Genomic DNA, 25,181 nt, shown 5'->3' with positions numbered 1-25,181 from the left:
CATCGTTCTTATTCTTACCTCCCTACAATGGCTGCCTGTTAGCTACAGGATGGATTTTAAAATCCTGATGTTTGCTTACAAAGTATTAAATGGTCTTGCTCCTGCTTACATTACAGAAATCCTGTCCCCACGTCATACTGTGAGATAACAGAATCATCTGACAAAAGACTTTTGTCTGTCCTGACATCCAAAACTAAGTGTTATGGAGACAGGGCCTTGTCTATCGCTGCCTCTAAACTTTGGAATTGTCTTCCTTCACTATCTGATTCTCCCCCACTATAGAGATTATTGAAAGTCATCTTAAAACACACTTTTACTCACTAGCCTTTAACTGTGCCTAACTTTACCAGCTCAGGTATATCCCTGAAGTCTCTGTAAGTCTGTGTTGTCACTATGGGCTCTGTGTGACCATTATTATTAGTAATAGCCTAGTATTATTATTATTATTATTATTATTATTATTATTATTATTAGTAGTAGTAGTAGTAGTAGTAGTAGTAGTAGTAGTAGTAGTAGTAGTAGTAGTAGTATCATCACTCTGATTTTTCTACTTGTGTTTGTTTCCTTCGTTTGTTTTTGTTTGTGCTGTAAAGCACTTTGGATTTGTGTAAAGTGCTACAAAGATTAGTTGAGTTGAGCAGATTAGGATAACCAGTAGCAGATAATCAAAACTATATCAACATTTGAATTCAGTTTGTCCCCCTTACCTTTCACTGTATCTCTCTGTCTTGTGTACCATAAAGATGTTAATTCAACCCTATGATCATTTTGAGGTCATTCAGTGTTTCTGTCATTTTGTCTACCTACTGTCCTTCTACTGGTCACATTGTGTAGCTATGACATAAAGCAAATCACCCCATGTACAATTTAATTTATGCACTGACCCAAAAATCTACAAAAATTTGACTGCAATACCACAAGAAACATTTGGCCAGAAGGCCAAATCTACATAGGAAGAGTATACTGTATAGTATGATTACATCAAGTCTGCAAATAAGAGGTATGGTATGGCTCAAAGTCTGTAGGGTACAACTTATGTAACTGGATGCATCGTGAAGAAAATCCAACAATTTCCACAACCGGAGAACAGAGTTCTGTGGAAAATTCCAAGATGGTATGTTCTCAATTAAGGCGTTCTACTTCACCATGAAATTCAAGAACTCCTTCCAGAATGACTCTGCACTTTTTCTGTGCAGTGTGCCAGTGTGTTACATATATATATATCAATGAAATATTCATTCATGTCCAACTTTCTAACAAAACATATTGAACTTCTTTAAATCTGTTTTAAAAAGTGTTTGATGATTTAACTTACAGATTCCATGTGTCCTGTTGGGTCACATTCATACTGAGTTCAGTCAGGATGGATAGAAATACTGTTATGATGTAAAGCAATGTTCTAATTAAATGGACAGCATTTTAATAAAGCTTGGACTACTCAAATTCAGTGTAAGAAAGGATGTTTTCTCTACTTCTTTGGAGCGGTCATGAGGAAAAGACAAATTGACTGGGGGTCTTGAAGAAACACAAACAACCAGTAAACTAACAAACTGCAATCTTTTTAATCCCAACAGGGACTTCCTGGGTGATGTTCCTTAAACTGGTTGTTAGTACAGCTTCAGTATTTGGGTTCGTTTATTACGTCACTACCAAAGATATTTACTTAAAATTCCACCACAGCTTTGTTATGACAGCTTCCACAAGACACAGAGCTATGAACATTTCACCTCCTCCTGACCAGCTTAAGTTTTTCATCACTTTGAATTATTGCATACTTTTTTGGTCACTTTAAGTGATTTATGTACAATTTATGTTCCAGCAGCTTAGAGCTGATCTGTCCTTTTGTAAACAACTTCAGTTTTGATTGTCATTAGTCGTGACTTAAAATGGACATGAATCTCCATGAGACCTGGCAAACTGTGTTGGACAACACATAGACAAGGACACGGTTATATAACTATACCAGATCAAATCAGATAGACTGGAGTTACCAATCATAATGTTGGCACACAGTTATTTTTGTTTTTACTGAGTTCCTGAGGTCACATGCAGCTTTACCAATCGTCAACTGTGCTATTTTGTCGTCTTCATTTTGCTTTATGCATTGTTTATTTGCATGACATCTTCCTAAATTAGGGTATGGCATCTTCCTCTTCCTCATATAGCCATTAGTTAACAGGGGTTCAGTATTTCTGAAAGCTTACATTAGGACATTTTCCAGTATGTAGGCTATGTGGTGTTGCTGTGTGGGAAACTGTAAGGTGGAGAAACTCCATAGAGACTAAAACTTGATGCATCTGAGTTTAAAACACAGCTTTGTAAAGGTGTTAAGTGCAGCTTCAATATGCTCTCATGGGAAAATGCGTGCAGACCAGCACTGTCCATTTAATTACGACATTATCTCACGCTAAGCTTCCAGTTACTTAACACATGCAACCGTGTCTGTCTCAACAGTGTAAAAGAGAGGGCGTCTGTAGTAGCCATACAGATTAAATATAGCCTACTGCCAGCGCATGCCGCACTGAATGCCAGCGTGATTTTGACAAGGGATGGGAGGTCATCTACTGGCAAAAACCTGAATTGCAACATGTTTATCATTTAAAACAAGAGCAGCACATAGTGTTCTGAAAAACAGGGTCCCGTCAAATTAAAGCCATTCCCCACTTTTATTAAAACTTTAAAAATAAGGTAATTCAAACCAAAGACATCTGTTTCCATGAGAAGAGAAAAAAGGAACCGATAGACTACACATTATCTTACTTTCTTTTCCAAAGGTTGAACTGAGGACATTTTGTTATTTTTTTAGTAAACACGTGTTCACAGTAAGATATATCCTAAGATAACATTTCTGAGGGGATTTTGGGATGGAGCCGGTGATTTTCCACAGTCTGCGGCGTGTTCATGAAAATAACAAGTGAACAGCGACGTGTTGAGGCCATTCAAGGGAAAGACAAATGCCCTTAAAATAGATGATGAAGAGGTGATTTAAATTGATGATCTGAAACGCATCATTAGTGTGACACTGAATTTCATAATCTCTGCAAATAAGATTTTTTTCCCCAAAAAAGATCTTAAGCACAATGTAAAGCAGAAAGTTCAATGGAAATGGCGATTAGAGCCATTAGCATTTATATAGTATTTTAGGTTCATTAAGGATCATTCAGACATTTGCTTGACTAAACTCACTAAGGCATGTGTGACCATATAACCTTAATTAAAATAGCAATAAGCGGCGAAACACCTCCGCCTACAAGGCAGAAGAACATAAAGGAGCCTTTTCCTAAAAAAAAAAAAGAGAAGAGAGAGAGAGAGAGAGAGAGAGAAAGCCCAAACATTAAACGCTGTTTTTTTTTGTTTTTTTTTTTAGTGTTTATTTTTAAACGTCTGTTTCATAAGCACCAGTTTTACAAGCCTGCCTTCAAAACACTGAAGAGCTGTGAGGAATAAGCAATAAACTCACTGAACTGCTGCTGCAAGTAACCTCAAAGTTAGCATAAAGGTTATTACTTAAGCTAACAAAAGTTAATATTTCTGAATTCCCGACATGGAGAATTTGAAGTCCTGTCCCTCATAGCCTACTGGCTGTGTAACTTAGCCTACTCAACAGGCTATATACGAACGCGTGGTGAAAGTGAAAGGTCAGCTGAGCCGGGCTGTTAAGATATTGCTGTTGCTGACTAGCAGGATAGATGCTGACCCAGAGAGGGCTGCTGCCAAGCTCCGCCCGTTAACGCCACTGGACATCTCCCATAGAGGGGTCTAGTATAGGGTTATACTAGACCCGGGGCTAGTATATCTCTTTGGCATCTCCTGGACCTGACCTCCTCGGAGGGACACCGCAGGGTAAGTACAGCTCAGTAAAACATTTTCAGTGTTTTAAGTTTAAATGAATGATGTCTACTGAGTGCATTTTTTTTTATTGATTTAGACAAGCTCTGCAGGAACATCTAAGTCTGGGAGTTTTAGTGTCAAATGGCTGTAAGGTGCAAGGTTAAGTCAAGGGTATACCAAAGATATTGGTGAATGCAGCAGCAGAGTAATTGCAAGCAGACCAGTATTGTAGTTACTGCTATGAAGAAATGACATAAATGTGAACATTTTGATGTAATGTTTTATATTCAGAAAGAAATGAATGTTGTTATAAAGATTTAGTAGGCTTAGGTAAGGATGATCATAGCATGCTCTGTGTATGTTATTTTTCAGGTCTTTTTTAAGGAGGCATTGCATCAGGAACAGTTTAAAACTTGTGCAGATGCAGATGATTTCACCCCCAACTGCAAAAGTGACCATGGCTGATGAAATCTCCCTACAGATGTCTGAGAAGGCAGCTGTTGAAAAGAGAAGTAGAAGGAAACATAAAGGAAGGCACAGTGTCACTCCTTCAGTCCCAGAAGGACAGATCTTAATTGACACTCACAATGTGAAGGCGGACTCTTCATCTGATGGTGTTTGTGTAGGTATGAACTCACTTTTAGAGAGCAGTGAGACCGGAATCCTTTATTTGAACCCTCAAACACCAAACTGGTCTCTTGTGGAGAAGTTTGCTGAGCTTTCACCGGAAGAAGAAAGAGAAGCTAATGATGACCAAGACCACAGCAGTCAAGAACTGTTACAGTACACTATTGAGAACAATAAAATGTGTGGATCTGATGAAGTGCTCTTGTGTGCTGTAAAAAAGAAGGAAAGGACCTGCTCTAAATACCTCAAGAGCCATAAGGTACAAAGTGATGCCTCAGTCAAAAAGAGTGCATCTAAGCTCAAAGAGTTAAATCTTGAGACACATTCTCCAGATGTAGGTGAGAATAAGATCAAAAAGAAGACTTTAAATACTTGTCCTGTTAAGAAATCACTTCAAAAGTGTACAGACGACAAGATCCCCCGACTTTTGGTAGCGATGAAAAAACGTAGTGGCATTGACACAGAAAAGCGTCCCTTCAAGTGCACACACTGCCACTGGTCTTTTAAGAAGCTTTGTAACCTACAGAGTCACTTACAGACGCACACTGGCCTCAAGCCACATGTGTGTGACATATGTGGCAAGGCTTATTCTCATCAGGGCACGCTGCAGCAGCACAAGCGTCTACACACTGGTGAAAGACCATATCACTGCCCCTTCTGTGTCAAGACCTATATCTGGTCCTCAGATTACCGCAAGCATATCCGCACACACACTGGTGAAAAGCCCTATGTCTGTGACACCTGCGGGAAAGATTTTATTCGCTCCTCTGACCTGAGAAAGCATGAGCGGAACATGCACACCAATGACAAGCCCTTCCCATGCACGCACTGTGGTAAGACCTTTAATAAACCCCTCTCCCTGAAGCGTCATGAGCGTAAGCACCTGGGAGAAAGGCCTTTCTCCTGCCCCGACTGTGGGAAGGCCTTTGCTCTGGCCAGTCGCATGGCAGAGCACCAGAAGATCCACACAGGAGTGCGGCCGTACGCCTGCTCCGTATGCTCCAAGTGCTTCACAAAGTCCTCCAACTTGACCGAGCATGAGGCCATTCACAGCGGAGAGCGGCCTCATAAGTGTACAGAGTGCGGCGCGGCGTTTGTCATGGCTTCCCGCCTGGTTCGTCACCAGTACATCCACAATAAAGAGAAACCGCACAGCTGCACATGCTGCAGCAGGAACTTTAGCCACCCAGCCTCACTGAAGCTTCACCAGGAGCAAACCTGTGCCGGAAGGATCTTTGTCTGTGTGGAGTGTGACAAATCCTTCCAGTGTGCTGCAAAGCTTGCACAGCATGTGCTGAACCACAAGGACAAGAATGTCTGAATCTGTTTAAAGACAGGTACTGTACACATCCATCACTGTGCTAGTGCTATTCACTCAAATTGCAACTGCACATCTAAACGCAGATCTGATCTATTCAGGCTCATAGGGCACCACTTTGTTTAGGTCTTTATGATAATTGTGACTTTTAAAACTTAAGACTCACCCTCATGAGGAGGATGTCGTTGGATAACAATTGCCACCAGCACAGAATTGATGCTGGAGCTGACAGCTTCACTGTGTGACGTCAAAGTAGTTACAAGAAAGTGAGAATAAAGTGAGAATATATAGTCAATGCAGTTAATAATACGCACAATACAGGCACTTTGCATTTAGGAAATGCAAGCTATTTATTATGATGAATGGCTACCAATGATGTAGTAGCATTCCTGGGTCATTCTTAATCAGGTGACCAAGGTGGGACATGGTTACTCAATTAAAGTAGGGATGGCAGTGAGCATGGCATTTCAGAAAGCCTGTCACTTCCTCACCCTGAATGTATACACAAGGTTTACCAATTACCCAATTTTAGCATCAGTGACGTTAGGCAAACATACAGCAGATGACAATTTTGATAACCAGTATTGGTGACGAGAAGCTGGTTATATTGTCCGACAGATGGAGGGGCAGCTTAATGTTTTCAACCGATCAATGCCTGTTATACACAAACCAACATTAATTCGTACTTATTATCTGCTGCAGGCTGCTGATAATCTGGTGAGCTGCACTTCTTGATACACAAGCAGCAATAGTTGCAAAAAAGTGCGTTAACATAGTCATAAGCCAGTCCTAGCTTGGGAGGTATCTCCTGACACACATTACTGTGACTGCATTATTAGACGAGTTTAGAACAGTTTAAATGGTACAGGGAACCTAGCAAATCAGTCAGGGTTTTTTTTTTTGCCAACGGACACTGCTATGTGACGTTAGTACATCTTTATCTTGTACTCTTTATGTTTTCTCTTTATTATTGTGCTTGGCAGTGCAGCTATTTCCATTCTGGGTGTTTTGTTTGACATGTGGTGATTCTGTAGTTTACATGGTTCCTACGCAGTATTGAAAAGTCATTTCCAGGTCTGGATAAGTAGGGAAAAATATTTGTTTCCAGACTATTGCACCTATTCTGTTTATTAAATCATAAAATTCAGAGTTTCAAAAGATAAATTGATCATACAAGCAGAGTGCTTTTTGCTGGTACTCGGAGCAGGCAGCCAGCCCGGCCAAAATGTTTACCACCGCGTGAGAGATATGAAAACCATGTCAATATGAGAGTTAAGGACTCACATGCTGATATACTTTGGTTTCATATTTTTCAGTTAGTGTTACTAATCATCTAGTCTTGCATAGCAAGAACCGGCAAAATTCCCTAAAAAAAACAGGTTTACCAGATTAGGAGTAGAGTCGCTTTTAAAAACGTTAAAAGCCAACTGAAATAGTAGGCCAATGTCAGGCTTATACCAACAGCCTACTTCCTGTGAGCCAGGCTACCAATTACTAATTCCCCAACAATCCTGTTTTAACGTATTTTGTAGTTGTATACGTGTTTTACAATTGCAATTCAACTTTTAAAAAATGGGCTAGTTGTCCCTTTCCTTTAAATGGATAGTTTGGGACTGGTGAAGTGGGGTTGTATGTATGTATGTACTTATCCATAGTCAGTGTATTACCTGCAGGTCACCCAGGAGAGACTTGAGTGAACAACACTAATTTGTTGACATGTGATACATTGATATGAGAATGTGAAAAGTCATTTGGCGATTAGACACCATTGTGGTAACATGGTATTTAATGGGGGTGGTGAAGCCGCGGAGGCATAGAAATCCCCCTAATGGAGTAGGCACTGGTGGTAGTGATGAAGGGATAAAGAGAATGCTGAGGATCTGGATTTGATGAAGAGGACCTCTGGTGGGCTTGAAATGGGCCTGGATCTGATGAGAAGGAGATGAACGGGGTGGAGGAGTGCTGCAGTGATTCGTATTGAATGACAGTTGGCAGGAGAGAAGAGAACAGATCTAAAGTTTGATAGTGACTTCATGATTGGCTGTTCTGATCATGGTAAGATCTGATTGGAAAACTAAGGGAGAACGCCCATTGTCAGCTGTTAGAGGGCAGGAGAGAGAGGGTATGAGAGAGAGACAGTTGTGAATAAGTGAAATTGCGAACCTGGCTGAACTTTTGCTGAGCTTCATTAGATGGCGATCAGCATGTTTGGAGAGTATGTTACTTAGCTTCCATGCCGGTACTGGGGACACGCTGACCGCCATCTACTGCAGGTAATACTCTGACTATGGATAAATACCTCATCCAGCCCCACTTTAAAAAACCCAACCAATCCTTTAAAAAAAACAAATATACAGCTTTAATTCAAAGGAGTATGATTGTTAGAAGCAAGTCATTTACTGGGAACAAGCCTACTGGTGTTTAAAAACACAGAGGCCTCCAATTATTTTCAATAAAGCTTTATTCTGCTGTGTTGCTGTGTCTTTTCTAACAAACATATTATATTACACATGTCCAGAAATGAAAAACAAAACAAAAAGCATAATCATGAACTACAATTTTATTTTAGCCTTTTCACAACCTGACTGTGCACACTCATTACTCAGAGGAAGCCACTGGGGGGGGGGCAAGCGATTGCATCAGGGTAGCTGTGGCCCCCCACCCCCGGCCCATCCTTGGTGGCACCACTGCCAGAGAGAAATTTTGATGCAGTCAAAAGCAAGGCAATAAGTATGGTGTGCGACTGAATGATGCACACTTCTACCCAGAGCTGCCTCTACGTCAGCCTGAAACTGCTCTGTGCCTTATAACTACTAAATTCTTACATCTGTGACCAAATTAGGTTGAATGCTTGTCTTCTCTTGTCATCTTTTTTGTGTAAACCATACCTTTATGGCTGGCTGCGTTCATCGTCATTTCTATGGACACAGTGAATAAACAAGGCTGCACAGATGCAGTAAAAATTTTTTATTTAATTGTTTTCAACTTTCAGTTCATATTTATAAAAGAGACTAAAAGATATGGTGGGAACAATAATATATTTATTCAATATGTGTAGGAACCCTGAGATCAGTTTAATTTTAATTTTTTCGTAATGAACATATCAGTTTTTACATGATTTTGCTGTCCTATAATGTAATCAATAATTTGGGCTGAAGAAAACTCTATAAAGGTCTTCTCTATCAATACTGCATAAGTGAGTGTTACTACAGTGTGGTATAGTGTTAAAAAATATGTTTGAAGAGGAATCTCAATAAAGTTTTTTTTTAAACAAAAGGTCATTTCAAAATGTCATCAGCCCTTTTCATTTAATTTTTTACAAATTATGTTTGCTCTCTGAGGAATATTTTAAAACAATAAGGACCCCTCAATTTTATGCAACAACAAAGTAAAAAAATATTCGGTTAATTTGCCAAAAGAGGAACAGGCTTGTATCTCCAGTCAGAATTTTACTTTTTGTAAAGATTTTTTGGATGCCATTTGAAACTGTATTTCATAAAGCTATCCATTCTGAATGTGTGTATGGTGTGACACATTATTGGAAGCAGCAAGCAGTGCCCCACATTCTGGGTGACTGTGTGTGCTGAATTCCGGGCCAATGTGGCCCACTCACACTTGGCAACTGCAGACTAATGGTAAAAGGAGACAGCACCTGCTGTGTTGTCACTGACTCTGAGAGGCTCCGTTTGGAATCCCAGCTATTTCTTGGCAAGATGAATTTATTCAATATGCAGCCTTTATTTTGCTATTATCAGAGTGGTATGTCATAAAAAAACAGCCATGTATGGACTATAGAACCAGATTTTAACATTTTATAATACTAAAAGATTACTCTGAGGAAATAAAGGTAATTAATACTTGCATGTTCTGACAAAGCATGGACATGATATATAAAGCACACAGTTATATGACAGAAGTAAAAAAACATCTTACTTACAGTACTTCGAACTTGTTTAAGAGCAATTCTAAAATGTATTTGGAATATATATTACTGTGTTTTATATACATTTTAAGGAGTCTACACTAGCTTTGTCATCACACAAGCATGTATATAATAGGGCTATTAATAAAGCCCTTTCTCACATGAAGGCATAGCAAATATCATCAGCACATAAACAGTTTGATCCTACAAGTGTAATGGGGGTGTAATGCTGCCTGTTGGCTATTTGCCTGGCAGAGGTCTTTCCCAGTCCCCCCTCCCTCTCCCACCATGTGGTATCATCCATCTGGGCAGCATGACAACGTGAGAAAGCACTCTTCCATTTTCCTTTCTGTATATGTCTTATATATAATTCAAAACAAAACTACTTCACCTCACAGATGCAAAAATGATCAGATATTGTACACATGGTTCCATAATTTAGTGGCCTTGCAAAGTCAGGGTACAAACTCGGCTTACTCAGCTTGGAAGATTAAAGATGGCTTCTGTGAGGCAAATAACTGACCGCAGCATCGGATTACAGTTGAGTAGGATCAAATTTGTGTTTGAATGTATTTTTAATTATTAGTTAATTGTGTGTGCAGAGACATAACAAGATGATGCAGTGGGACTGATGGAACTATTTCTAAATATAAATTAAATGTAGCTGATTCATAAAGCACAAATAATCACTTACAGGTGACCTGAGCTATGAGAATCATGACATATTCAGTGGGCAGTTACGTAGGCAGTCACAGTTGCTGTCCCAAACCTTTTTCCACCACACTAAAGCACCAGGTCAAATCCCTCATACATAAATGGTTATTGGGGTCAATTAAGGTATCCCTTTCCCCAAATATGTCCTACATCTACAGACCTCAGCTGTTTTGGTCACTGCAATATGAGTTACTATGCCACTTCATCCAGAGTATTTCTGTATCTAATATGCAACATGTGCAACATGATGGTGGACAAGAGGTCGGGATTTGAAAAGGGCATCCTTAAAAAAGAAATTTGGGTATGGATCATATTGGTGTTCATCCAAGATCAGGAGAAGCTCTCATTAGACATGAAGGCACTGTTAATGGTAAATGTAAGTTGGTGTCAGTGATACTACAAAAACAAAATCTTTAAAAGTAATTCATGTGTGTCCTTTAAACATCTTTAATATGGTACAGATATATATGTATCGTTAAGTAACTTGATTTACCTGTGATACAGGCTAATGGTTTCTACCCCAGCTGCTGGCCTATGAAGAAGAAACAGATATTTATAGAAATCACATTTGCATAGTTTAATGTAGGTAAAATATCATTAGTGGCAGCCAAATCACTGTCAAAAAAAATCCAAGTGGCGTATCATGACTTTGTTTTCGCCAAAATGAGAAATTGGATACGATGGTCGGCAAATGTATTAATGGAAGAGACACTGAAGGGACACAGCTCCTCCAGTAGGGTCACTGACCTCAGAAAGCCCACATAAGAAAAACTTCAAACTTAGCAATATATTTATGATAACTTGATAGTTGAAATCTCAACAAATAAAAAAGAGTGATAATCAACAACTGACGAATAAAAAATCTTTCATAATTCACCTGCTTTCCTTGAAAAGGGATTGATCCCAGCAGAGGAAGCCTGGGACGGAAACATGCCTGGAGAGACAATGACAGGGGGAGGAGGAAGACGGAAGCCAGTAGTAGATGGTAGCTCCTGAGAAAACACACAAAAATATATATCTTACATCACCGAAGTGGAAACTTGTTACGATCAAGTACAATGTATATTTACTTTACTCTTACTGTCTGAGCTTCATGCCCTTGCACTGAACTCTCCATTTGAACATCTTTGGGTTTTGATCTGAACCAACCACTAAACCATCCTGCCTTGGTGCTCTGCATGAAATACAGAGAAAAAGGCACAAATGACTATAAACTGACTGTGATGTGGTTTAACAGGTGTCATAATGACAGGGCCTCCCCCCACCTGTTTAGGAGGCTCGCTGGTCTGCTCAGAGGCCTCTAAACCTTGCGGGATGCTTTGCTGGCTTTGTCCACGCCGACTAATGTCAACTTCCAGCATCTGGTCCCCCATCTTCAAAGGCAAATGCAGACAACGACAAACATCCAGGTAACATTTTTGACAATAATATAATTTTAGCTATGCATATCCAGAAAAAGACAAGACAAATGTGATGACATCAAACCAGGAGGTTGCCATCTTTGTGTTCCTTGCTTTTTTTTAATCAGCTCAGAATATTACAAACATTACTCACTGAGCCTGCTCCAGAGGACGACCAAGCCCCTGGAGGAGCAACGAAATCAAAATATCACACACAAGCTCACTCCCCACGGCCCATAGTAAACATTTGACTAAAGAAAGGAATGAATGCTGTCTAACATTTTATTCTCACCCTCTGCTGCTGATGGCAGATTACTCAGAGGACAATGTGGCGAGACAGGTCTGACTTCACCACTATTTGTGTTATGATAACTGAAGTCTTGGCCGGCTTCCACTGTGGGAGGGGTGGGAGCTGGAGGAGCATGAACCACCATCAGCGGCATCGGAGTATCGGCATGTGGCCTAGACAGAGCAACAGGGAGAGGACGGTGACATAAGAGGGTCTATTAGTACTGATATCAAGTGCAGGAAAAAGTTTTCATCCATGTGGTTAACAGAGAGAATAAAGCATGTTGCTGCACATTTTGTATTGGTCCTGAGCTCTGCTAACGTCCCATGACAATGAGGTCATTTCATCAGGGTTTTCTTTAAGTTGATGCTCAAGGCTTTCTTGCTCCTCAGTGCCTCTGTAATACAGGAGTTCAGGCTCTGGACTCTGGATGTCATGGCTTAGGTCATCCAGGTCAGATTCTGTAGAAACATGTAAATGAAAGCAACATTCTTAAGTACTGTTAAGAGTATTTATTAACATTATCACAGATGTACAAGGCAGAATACACTGCTCTCCAGTAGAAACAGGCCACACAGTGTATCATTTGAAGTAAAAAAGAAAATTACCTAAACACACTTCGTGGGCCAAAACACTTCCCTCATGAGGTGGCTGGTATGTTTCAGTACAGTCGTAGCTCCCTGTCTGAGTAAAATAACAAATTAAGATGTCAAGATGTTAAGTTTAAGATGTTAAGATGATTTGGTGTCTAAATTAGACAAACAAAAAGTGTACAGGGGCTCTGTGAGGCTCTACTTAGGCACAGTAGTACTTTGAGCAAAATCCACATGCTAAAATACTGAAAATGACAATGCTGACATGCTGATGCTTAGCAGGTATAATTGTTACTGTGTTCATAATCTAACTTTAGCGTTTTGGATGTGGGGCAGTGCTTGAATTGGAATAATAAATGGATGTTAGTGTGTGCCATGTGGCTGCATGTCAGAAAGTGTACAGATGCAGTGTGTTCGCAGCACAGACTACCAGATTTTGCGTAGCTCTACAAAAAAAACCCTGAATAAATGAGTGGAGAAACAAAAAGAGTGCCGATGTGTTCACACAGGTGGTGCATTGCATATTACAATTAAGTAATTAAAATCCAATCATGCTCTGTGGCACGTGGCAATGCCACCATCCATAGGCACAAGGGGTCACTGAATGGTTTGATGAGTATGAAAATGATGTGAATCGTATGCTATGGCTTTGCACTCACTATCTCAACCCAACTGAATACCTATGGGAGATTTCCTTCCAGAGACTTGGAGCATCAATGCCAAGGCACACTGAAGCTGTTCTGGCGGTATGTGGTGGCCCAACACCTTACTAAGACACTTCCTTTAATTTGTCAAACACACGCACGCATATATATATTTATATATATATATTTATATATTATCTCACTTGAGTGAAATTACACTTTGCTACAATTTAAAGTAGGGAGTGTCAGCTTGTAAAACAGTGACAATTTGTTGTCCCTTCAAAATAACACATCACACAGCCATTAATGTCTAAACCGCTGGTAACTAAAGTAAGGACACCCCTTAGTTAAAATATCGAAATTGGTTCCAGTTAGCCATTTTCCCTCCTCGATGTCATGTGACTCGTTACTGTTACAAGCTCTCAGGTGTGAATGGGGAGCAGGTGTGTTAAATTTAGTTTTGTCGCTCTCACTTTCCCTCATACTGGTCACTGGTCAGTTCAACATGGCACCTCATGGCAAAGAACTCTCTGAGGATCTGAAAAAAGAACTGTTGCCCTATATTAAGATGGCCGAGGCTATAAGAAGATTGCCAAGACCCTGAACCTGAGCTGCAGCACGGTGCCAAGACCATAGAGCTGTTCAACAGGACAGGTTCCACTGCATGTGCTCAGCGTCATATCCAGATGTTGTCTTTGGGAAATAGAGTGCTGCCAGCATTGCTGCAGAGGTTGAAGGGGTGGGGGGTCAGCCTGTCAGTGTTCAGACCATATGCAGCATACTGCATCAAACTGGTCTGCATGGCTGTCCTCCCAGAAGGAAGCCTATTCTAAAGATGATGCACAAGAAAGCCTGCAAACAGTTTGCTGAGGACATGGATTACTGGAACCAGGTCCTGTGGTCTGATGAGATCGAGATAAACTTATTTGGTTCTGATGGCGTCAAGCGTGTGTGGTGGCAACCAGGTGAGGAGTACAAAGACAAGTGTGTCTTGCCTACAGTCAAGCATGGTGGTGGGAGTATCGTGGTCTGGGGCTGCATGAGTGCTGGAGCTACAGTTCATCGAGGGAACCATGAATGCCAACATGTACTGTGACATACTGAAGCAGAGCAGGATCCCCTCCCTTCGGAGACTGGGCCGCAGGGCAGTATTCCAACATGATCACGACCCCAAACGCACCTCCAAGACGACCACTGCCTTGCTAAAGAAGTTGAGGGTAAAGGTGATGGACTGGCCGAGCATGTCTCCAGACCTAAACCCTATTGAGCATCTGTGAGGCGTCCTCAAACGGAAGGTCTCTCACATCCACCAGCTCCGTGATGTCGTCATGGAGGAGTGGAAGAAGGCGCCTGGTGATCTCCATGCCCAAGAGGGTTAAGGCAGTGCTGGAAAATAATGGTGGGCACACAAAATATAGACAGTTTGGCCCTAATTTGGACATTTTCACTTAGGGGTGTACTCACTTTAGTTGCCAGCGGTTTAGACTTTAATGGCTGTGTGATGTGTTATTTTGAAGAGACAGCAAATTTATAACCTGTACACTCACTAATTTAAATTGTAGCAAAATGTAATTTGTGTTTCTGATCAGCTTAAACAAAAAACTGACGTCTCATTTCCATATTTTTCCTCAATATTAGACATTCTTCTGAAATGAAAGCCATGGAGAAGCTGGTCTGGAGCACTCACCTGTAAACTGTGGTACCTAGCACGGAGCTGTTTCAGCCAGTCGGGTTCCGGCCCGGCTCCGCTAACCCCTGCTTCACTGAACTGACCCTCAGAGTGTTTCAGCCTGTCTGACAGCTGCAGGAGAAAGGACACATAGATACATTACATCTATGTAAAACTGAACTGATACATGCGGAACCCCTTTGATCAATGTACTCAAATGTACATAATTTGTATGTATAATAGGTATGTGTGTATAGGAGGACGTGTGAATACCTTAATAACCTCTCCTGTCAGCACAAAAAAGGGCTCCCTCTGTCTGAGGATCGCCTGTCCCACCACCTCGCAGTAATGAAAGGCCTGAGAAGCAAGCCCACAGTCCAGCAGTCGACTGGCATACAGGAACTTATACACCTGACCACAACGCAGTAATACTCAGCATCACATGCCTTTTTTGTCACATTTATTTATCAGATGATTGCAAAGGATAAAATTGTTTGTAGAAAGCAGTGATATGTGGTTTAAAAGGGGAGCTACCTGAAAGGAAGGTACTGAAAAGTGCTTGCCCCCAAGTGTCTGGCAGTACTCATACAACTCTGTGCACTGGATGGCAGTGTTTGTGGCAAAGTTTTCAAATGACTGCCTAAAGGAGAGAAGAGGACAGGATACAGCAAACCAAAGATAAGCAAGAAAATCTCAGCTAACGCTACATAGTAGCTAAAACTAACAAGATCATTATAGATTAAAATAAGGGGCATTCAAACAGACATTTACCTCCTGCCTTGCCTTGTGGTAATTTCTTATTTTTCTTTTATAGAAATGGCAGAAAATTGTGTTGCTTCGTACAATTCTACATCTCCATCAAAAGTATGACTAAATGGGTGGGAAATTAAACTTGAATGAATAGCATTAAGCACAGCTCACCTGTGGTTGCTGCCTAGAAGCACCAGTCTCTCTGACTTCTGTGTGAACACCCCAAAGGGAACGCTGGCTGTCAGGTAGCACACGTGGGCGGCATGTATGAGGCCTTTGGAGGCTGCAGGGGAAGAGCAGCGCAACACAGTCAGCTTGTACATCTGGGCGGAAACAACATCACAACCTGTTAGTCAGTGTGTCCATACCAAGCGTGTCTCCCATGGTGACGATGGCCTTCTGATGGGCGGCAGGGTCTCCTGTCTCATTGGAGAGCATAACAGCCAGGTGGGGTCTCCAATCTCCCCATTTTTCATTTCCACAGCACTGAGTACAGAACATCAATATCAATTAATTGCTGATAAGCTACAACCTGAGATTTCTTTAATACAATAGCTGAAATTGTGACGATTCCCGTGTGTGAATTGTTCTGGTTGTACCATGGCTACAGCAGGGATTCTCCCAGACAGCAGCTGGAAGAGAGTCTGGAGGGGATCACTGGCCATTAGCTGGCCCGTAAACCTGCCAAAAGAGCACTTTTTGTCATTGCACATCTTAACCAAGATTTTATTAACAGCAGAGGTCCTGTGCTCTTTGCAGAGCCCTCACTCAGCACTCTCTGTTGATAATGGACCACTCCTCTGTGACTGATGCAGAGACTAAAGGGCATTAAGCGTTTTGCATGTCACGCCGGACTATTTCCATTCTCCATCAAAGTGTTAATGGCCTGCAAAGAGCTGTCATAAGACTACCACCTGCCAATTCTAAATAACTCAGAGCCTTCAATAAACTCTGAAAAACAAGGTAGAATGTAATGACATTTTGTGAGCTTCCAGAAATCATTCATCGTTATTGCTTTATTAATAATGACTTTCCACCTTTGACTAATTGACAAATACATGTTAGAAGTAGCACCAATATACAAACTACACTATTGCCTCATGCAAATATATAAAACTTTATGGTTACGAATAGGAAGCCATGTTAAATTGTTCCTGAAGTCTAATCTCTTCTTGCTGTCATAACTGTTATTCACAAATTTTAAATAAAGGGCATTATTTTTGGACATGTGCTAAACTAGTCACAAATATAGGCACTTGTGAGTCTGAGTTCTAACTGCAGCAAAATGCTATAGGAGTTACTTTATTCTTTTCTTCATGACTGAATTGTCTTAACACCTGTTCTGTAGCAGAAAATATTGATAGAAGGTCCAATTATTCCCATAAAAATGTCAGATACAGATTTCAAATTCTGTACATTTTTGTAATAAATGGCATGATCAATTTATGTTTTACCATAGCATGCTAGCATTTGGAATTAGCAGTAAATGCAAAGTACATTTGAGGCTGATGGGAATGTCATTAGTTTTGCAGGTAGTAAGTTTTGGACAAAGTAACATTTTGATCTAATAATGGTGCTAGAAGAAAAGTCAGAAGATCACCAAAGTGATTACAATTCATCCTGAAGGGAGCATGAATGTCAGCACAAAGTGTCAGGCAATCCATCCAATTGTTATCGAGACATGTGACTCAAAACCACAAATGTCAACCTTGTGGCTCTAGGGGAAATCTCAGGGGATGCATCCCCTGGGCACCATGACTGTCTGTCCAAACCATCCAATGGTTTAGTTCACCAACAGACAAGCCGCTAGCATGGCTAAAGGTGCATTCCTGGGAGCTCGACTAAAACTCACATACAGGAAGTCGAGGACATATTCCATTTACAAGTGACAGAAATACTGGCCGCAAGTTTTAAGCAGGCTATAAGTATCTAATTTTAGTCAGAGCATTTCTTCACAAATTACCACTCGTGCGTAGCGTTGTTGACTGCAGCTGTCTCAGATGACTTTGCTTTTCTCACCTGTTCAGCACAGTGGTATAGGACCTGTTGTCCATTTTGCTGGCCAGAAAAAGTGCATGTCCCCACAGGCCGCTGCTCATAGCTAACTCCAAGGCCTCCTGGAAACCACATGGGAAAGTGTGAGACAAACACTCCCGGCGCAGTAGGACTATGCACAACTTTTACCTGTAATGGAATATTTTTACACTGTGGTATTGGTATCTTTATTTAAGTAAAGGGATTAAATAAATAATAAACATAAGATGAATTAAAGAGAGTTAAAAAGGTAGAAACCTTCTTTCTTCCAGCCAGCAGCAATTGAGTGTAGCTCTGCAGGGCCTTCTCAGAGGTCTCAGAGCTGAAGCTGCTCCAGTTTCCTGTGAGCAGGTCATCTCCTTTGCGAGGTATTGCTTCAGCAGTTGTGCCCTCACTGAAGTCAATGAGTGTGGGAGCATCTGTCTCCCAGCTTCCATCTGAATGTGAGTCCTGCATCAGCAGCTCTGCAATATCTGAGCCAACTATTTGCTGAAACAATGGAAATTTTGTTATAACTGTATCAAAAAAAAAAAGTTTAAAAATTACTTTCATTGTTGTTTGATGCTAAGCCAAATGTGTACTATTTTGACATACTGTATAATAAGATATGATACACTTACGCCATTTTGTCTGCAGAGGAGTATCAATAGATTCCACAAGAGGGCAGCAGAGCTCTTATCATGCAGCGTGTCACCTCTGATGCAGGCTCCTGCCCTCTGGTGGGCAAACTCCATAGCATCTATTTTGTGCAAATCCTCCCTTCAAAAACACGAAACGCCATCAAATACACTGCTCAAAATAATGAAGTTTAACTACACATCAGAACTGGATGAACCAAATAGTTGGCAGTTAAAAATCTTTACTGTAAATTGCAGAATTTCTTGAGAAAGAAAATTACATAACAACAGTCAACGGAAACCAAAATCACCAACTAATTGAGGGCTGGATTCAAAATCACACCAAAAATCTAACTAAAAAAATTTGAATCACAGGCTGATCCGACCTGCGTGACCTTCGTGAGCGCAACTTATTATGTGACCTAGTAGTGTGTATGGCCCCAGTGTGCCAGTATGCACTCCCGACAACATCTGGGCATGCTCCTGATGAGATGGCGGATGGTGTCTTGGGGGATCTCCTCCCAGATCTGAATCAGGGCATCAGTGAGCTCCTGGACAGTCTGTGGCGCTACTTGGCAGCGTCGGATGCACAGACACGTACCGTAACGTCCCAAAGGTTCCCTATTGGATTCAAGTCTGAGGAACATGAGGCCCAGTCAATGGCATCAATGTCTTCGTCAACCAATAACTGCATACACACTCTGCCCACATGAGGCCGGGTATTGTCCTGCACCAGGAGGAACCCATGACCCAACACACTAGCGTAAGGTCTGACAATAGATCTGAGGATTTCATCCCACTTCCTAACAGCAGTCAAGGTTGTTGGCTAGCACGTGGAGGTCTGTGTGACACCTCCAAGGATATATAAGCCTCCCCATCATGCTCTCATCTGTGAGGAGAACAGGGCACTAACGGTGGACCTGCCAATTCTGGCGTTCTCTGGTAAATGCCAATCGAGCTGCACGGTGCTGGGCAGTGAGCACAGATCCCACTAGAGGATGTCTGGCCCTCATGCCACCCTCATGGAGTCTGTTCTGACAGTTTGGTCAGAAACATGCACACCAGTAGCCCACTGGAGGTCATTTTGTAGGGGCTCTTGCAGTGCTCCTCCTGTTTCTCCTTGTACAAAGGAGCAGATACTGGTTCTGCTGCTGGGTTGATGCCCTTCAACAGCCCTGTCCAGCTGTCCTTATGGATGTGCCATCCTGGAGGAGCTGGACTACCTGTGCAACCTGAACGGGGTGCAGGTACCACCTCATTCTACCAGTAATGACATGGACACTTTCAAAATGCAAAACTAGAGAACAGTCAGTCTGGAAGGATAAGGAGAGAGCAGTTGTCTGCGGGCAACACCAGCAAAACCCTTTCCTTTTAGAGGTTGTCTTGCTGTTGCCTCTCCAGTGCTCCTGTTATCACTTTCATTTGCACCAAAACAAGTGACAGTGATTCACAATTACTTTTGCTTTCTTAATGTACAGATTGATATCCCTTAAGTTTACTTGACTTGATGTTATACTGTGATCATTGAGTGCTTATTTTGAGCAGTGTACATACAAAATTCAAACACTGAATTTTATTTACAATATTTATATGTCTCACAAGACTAATAATAATTTCAGATTTTACATCCAGCAGATAATGGCATCTGTCCTTTTGTTAAGATTATTTAGTAGTGAGTATTTTCACTTTTAGAATTGTACGCCAAAGCAATACCTGGCTAAAGGCCCTGGGAAGTTTCTCATCTCCTGCTGTTCCTTTGTCTCACTCAGAATGACCTGTGCAGACACAAACACAAAAATAACCTTTCAAACACAGTACTAGTGGCTAGAAAATCTAATAACATTATCAACACCGGCTATAGTGTTGAACCTACTTCCAGACTGTGGATTTCCAGCTGACTGACTTTCTCCTGTGTTGACAAGCCTGGAGTGACCCGTATCAGCTGGCCTGCAGGCCCAAAGCTGACAACCGCATGAGGGATTGAGTACTTAAGAGGAGCTGACATCTGATGCTCTGAGGAGATATGAAGTGCAAAAAGCATGTGTCATGATAAACACTGAGTGAACAAGACCCGAGAGAAAGCTGTACACTCACCTGCATCAGATGTGGGAGCAGACTGTGGGACAGGCTCACTGTGTTCAGCTCCATTAATGTACTGACTCAGTTCATAGCTGCTGGAGGATAACCCGGAGTTTTTGGAACTTTCTAATGTCCCCAGGTAATATGAGGAAACCTCTTCATTGTCCCTGAAGGGATTATCCACATAGTCATTGAGGTAATGCTGAGAGTCGTCTCTTCCTTGATCATACCTGAAAGAATTAAAACAACATATTGCATTTTCATAGAAATACATTGACAATTCTATTGCTGCTACAACACATAAGGATTCAGCCTATACTTCAGTTATGAAACACATGCTTTTGCTACACTAAATGCTTTGTCTTTCCAGGATAAAACCCTCTAGTACACAAAGTTCAAAGATATCTTTATTTATCCCCGAGGGTCAATTTGTTATGCAGACAGCAGTCAACACACAACTATCAACAGTCACAACTCACAAGCAAGCAATATGCAAATAGGCCAAAAAACAGACATAACCTAAAAAATACACTAGCATTAAAATACCACAGTTAATATAAAAGTAAAATGGAATTACAGTGAATTATTTAAAAGGCGAATGGCAGCTGGGACAAATTAATTCCTAAGTCTGTTCGTCGTGAACGGCCTGAAGCAAGCAACTTAAACTCCTCAAACAGAGGTTGGCTTGGATCAGTTGAATGTGCCTTCTTCAAAGTCCGAACCTTATATACAGTGGTGTGAAAATTTCTTATTGTTTGTCACACTGAAATGTTTCAAATCATCAAACAAATTGAAATATTAGACAAAGATAACACAAGTAAACTCATAATGCAGTTTTTCTCATAACTGGTTGGGCCACCCATAGCAGCAACCACTGCAATCAAACGTTTGCAATAACTGGCAATGAGTTTTTACAGCGCTGTGGAGGAATTTTGGTCCATTCATCTTTGCAAAATTGTTGTAATTCAGCCACATTGGAGGGTTTGAGCCTTAACTGCTTTTTTAAGGTCATGCCACAACATCTCAATCGGATTCAGGTCAGGATTTTGACTAGGCCACTCCAAAATCTTCATTTTGTTTTTCTTAAGCCATTCAGAGGTGGACTTGCTGGTGTGTTTAGGATCATTGTCCTGCTACAGAACCCAAGTGCTCTTCAGCTTGAGATAGACACCAGAATTCATGGTTCCATTTACCACAGCTGGTCTTCCAGGTCCTGGAGCAGCAAAACAGCCCCAGACCATCCCACTACTACCACCATATTTTACTGTTGGTATGATGGTTATTTTCTGAAATGCTGTGTTTTCTATTACGCCAGATGTAATGGGACGCACACACCTTCCAAAAAGTTCAACTTTTGTCTCATCATTCACCAGACTCATCAGAGTATTTTCTGGCAAAACTGAGATGAGCCTTCATGTTCTTTTTGCTTTGCGCTCTTGGGGTAATTTTGGATGGCTGGCTACTCCTGGGAAGGATCAACACTGTTCAATGATTTCGCCATTTGTAGATAATGGCTGTCACTGTGGTTCGCTGGAGTCCCAAAGCTTAAGAAATGTCTTTGTAACCTTTTCCAGACTGATAAATCTCACTTACTCTGGTTCTCATTTGTTCCTGAATTTCTTTGGATTTTTTTTCCCCCTTAATAATAAAAACCTTCATTTAAAATCGACATTTTGTGTTAACTTGTATTATCTTTGTCAATTTGTTTAATGATCTGAAACATTTCAGTGTGACAAACACGCAAAGAAATAGGAAATCAGGAAGGGGGTAAGCAGTTTTTCACACCACTGTAAGTGCAGAAGCTTGTTTAAACTTGTGCCTGCAATTTTCCCTCACACAGAGGAAGACTTCTCTCATTGTTACAAACAGCAATGAGGTTTGTGTCTGACCAAACACAAAAGACTGTTCACAGAATACTTCTTGACATTTGCCATTGCTATCTGCAGATTTACATAGTTACAAGTTGACTGCTTTTATATTTCCTCTCCTGGACAACAACACTGTTTACTCTGGTATCTGTCTGGGATCCTGCCACCTGCTTAGAATAAAACAGTGCTGTCTGAATCCCAGCTAGGGCTGCAACGATTAGTTGACGTAATCGACGACATCAACTATAAAAATTCTTTTTTTTATTTTATTTTACTAGGCATATTTAAAATCGTATTTGATTGCAGATCCAACACAACGCTGGCAATGTCGGAGACCCAGCTTTAAAAAGTTACTGGTAATGAGTTTAAAGTACATTAAGGAACATCTGGCTCGTGATGTAGCCTACAGAACATTCTCCACTGAGTTATTGCCTAAAACCTATAAGCACTTAGGGTTAGGGTTAGGGGGTGACAAAAATAATCGGGACTGGTCAACTAATCGAATAAATAATTAACAGATTAGTCGAAGACGAAAATAGACATTAGTTGCAGCCCTAATCCCAACTGGCACACACACACAGGTTTTTGCCAGTATGTAAGTTTGCTAGGAAGAACATATATTTCATTTGTATAAGAACAAATAAAAGTTATTATTGTTATAATTATATATACTGGTACATCAGGTGCATGAATGTACAAATGACACTGTATTTTTCTTCTCTGGGCAGTGTGGTGCAACACATCATAGCGTAAACACACAAATGCAATTGCTCAGCTTTCTACTCTCAGTTATAAATCAATAAAGGGGTCTACTCCCAGAAGTGGTATCTTGCGGCTCACCTGTACTCATCCCTGTAGGAGCTCCCTGAATGTTCCTGCTTGTATGATCTGTCATGGTAACGGTCCGTTCTCCAGGAGTCTTGGGGACCCCACTGGGGACCAGCATCTTAATGATTAGAGTAACATACAAGTATTACTCACTTTTGTAACCAAGACATAGAGTGTAGTACACTGCTAATAAGAACTTTGTTGTCTCACAGAGTTGTTTTGTATCACTCTACCTTGTCGTCCATGCTGTCCTCTATAGAAGTCATGGTCATAATAACCATAGGTGTCTCTGTAGTCCCAGTTGCTGTGGTTTGGATAGTCATACCCATGCCTGGAAATAAAGGGCCTCTAGTTTCATCAGTGCATTCATTAATTTTCTTCCCCTGTTAATCCTTCCATCCTGAAGAAGACTTAATGAGCTAAAACATTTATCCATAGAATTTAAAATCTTAAAAGAGTGTTCAGCTTTCCACCTTTCTTCCTTTAACCCTTTTGATGGCAACAGGTGTCTGGTGAGTATCCCAGTATGCACTGAACACCAGGAAGGTGTACTTGAACTCTGTACAGTACTCTGGGCTTTCGCACCACCATGCTGTCCCCAAATCAGTACACTATACTATGAAGTGTTATCATTTTTGTGTTTGCCTTGTCCTGCATGACTACATACACTAAAATGATTGCTAAGGTCTTTATTTAATATTTAGTTGCAGTCACTGTGGCATAATCCATATGATCAGGGAAATCAGTGTGAGATCATTCCTGGATAACACCAAAGATCATTTTTACAAAACTCCCATTGCTGTACACACCTTGACTGGGGTCTTTGGGGTTCCAGGTGGCCATGGCCATAAGGATAATGCTGAGTGCTGTAAGGATATTGCTCCGGTCTGGCAGGGGGACTGGTAAAATGAGCCCTGAAGTGGGCATCAGGATGAGCCCAGTGCCTGTCTCTCTCTCTGGGGTACGGTGGTGGGTTCCTCTGGTCCCTGTCCTGCTGAGAACGCCTGTAGTAGTCCTCTCTGTCTTTTGTTCTGTGTGAATGAAGGCCAGAGTCGAGCTGGTGGTGACCTCTGTGATCCATGATAACCCCTTCACACAAGATCAGCCCACCTCAACACCTGAGGTAAATAACGAAAGGTAGGAGTTTGCAATTCTTTCTGTAGGCAATCCTTATTTCTAAGGAAAATCCACGGCAAAAAAAATTGTTTTGTTTAGGTCCTTACAGCTCACACATGCCAAACGCAGTCAAAGTACAAACATGACTGCCACATCATTTCACAGGAAAGTCGCAACATGAGCTGATAACAAGTCAGCATGATAAAAAGGGGATAAAGTTCACAAACTACTGAGACCCATGGGGGTTTGACAATGTTTTGTTACTGCAGGAACCAGTGGTGAAACGTTAAGAGGGGGAAAAATCCTTTACAGGATAGAATAAAAAAATAAAAAATCAGGGTACCAGTCGGTATAAATAATAATCCTTCATCTCCGTTCTGTTTGCATTATGTATCCCAGCCTGTGAGTACAGCTGAAAGTAAACAGTGGAGCACGCCCTGAGGAGTTTGACAGCTGCAGTCCCACAAGGCAGGAAAATAGGAAATCACGTCCATCTTCAGGATAAAATAAATACAAAAGAAACTGTCCACCTTGACTGTGTCATCTGGGCATGGCTAACTGTGTCCTCGGATTGTAGAATACATGTGGAAAAGGGTACAACTTGTTAGAGCTGAGTCTTGCCACGTTGCCGGTAGGGAAGCTGCAGAGGGGCCGTCACAGCCGGTTAGTTAGAGTTGGTTGAGCTGGTCTCCGGTCAGTTTTATTGATGTTTCTGCGAACAGAGGCTAAGGGAAACTGATTCCTAGTCAGCGGTGGCAACTTAGAAGCTGAACGTTTCTTGTAGTAAAAAAAAAGAAAATCCCCACTAGAGGCGCTCTAACTCATACCGCGGGATGCCACTCAACCCTTTCCTGTAGCAAAGCTTTTATATTTATTCATGTC

At 41.2% G+C, this 25,181-nt stretch overlaps 2 protein-coding genes across 2 annotated transcripts; one reads left to right on the top strand and one right to left on the bottom strand.

The window, feature by feature from the left end:
• The first annotated feature begins 3,378 nt into the window (after positions 1–3,378).
• On the top strand, positions 3,379–8,247 carry znf648 (zinc finger protein 648). Its single transcript, XM_038716787.1, has 2 exons — positions 3,379–3,843; positions 4,204–8,247. Exon 2 carries the CDS (start codon positions 4,253–4,255, stop codon positions 5,777–5,779), a length of 1,527 nt encoding a protein of 508 aa, XP_038572715.1. The 5' UTR covers positions 3,379–3,843; positions 4,204–4,252; the 3' UTR covers positions 5,780–8,247.
• A 74-nt stretch (positions 8,248–8,321) lies between these two features.
• Positions 8,322–25,027, bottom strand: sec16b (SEC16 homolog B, endoplasmic reticulum export factor). Its single transcript, XM_038716786.1, has 24 exons — positions 23,993–25,027; positions 23,417–23,514; positions 23,196–23,301; positions 20,503–20,717; positions 20,282–20,421; positions 20,122–20,183; positions 18,412–18,550; positions 18,050–18,280; positions 17,777–17,874; positions 16,357–16,438; positions 16,126–16,243; positions 15,929–16,040; positions 15,542–15,647; positions 15,281–15,418; positions 15,026–15,139; positions 12,710–12,785; positions 12,394–12,562; positions 12,105–12,274; positions 11,967–11,995; positions 11,678–11,785; positions 11,494–11,586; positions 11,290–11,404; positions 10,906–10,944; positions 8,322–10,773 (listed from the first exon to the last, which is right to left on the bottom strand). The coding sequence occupies exons 1-23, from the start codon at positions 24,262–24,264 to the stop codon at positions 10,928–10,930; spliced, it is 2,808 nt and encodes a 935-aa protein (XP_038572714.1). The 5' UTR covers positions 24,265–25,027; the 3' UTR covers positions 8,322–10,773; positions 10,906–10,927.
• Positions 25,028–25,181: the final 154 nt, after the last annotated feature.

Source organism: Micropterus salmoides, unplaced genomic scaffold, assembly GCF_014851395.1.
Source record: "Micropterus salmoides isolate LMB-PRFRI ecotype aquatic unplaced genomic scaffold, ASM1485139v1 Ms_hic_scaffold_13, whole genome shotgun sequence".
Classification (NCBI taxonomy): domain Eukaryota; kingdom Metazoa; phylum Chordata; class Actinopteri; order Centrarchiformes; family Centrarchidae; genus Micropterus; species Micropterus salmoides.
The sequence above is the reverse complement of the archived record's forward strand: the minus strand, read 5'-3'. Positions and strand labels throughout refer to the sequence as shown.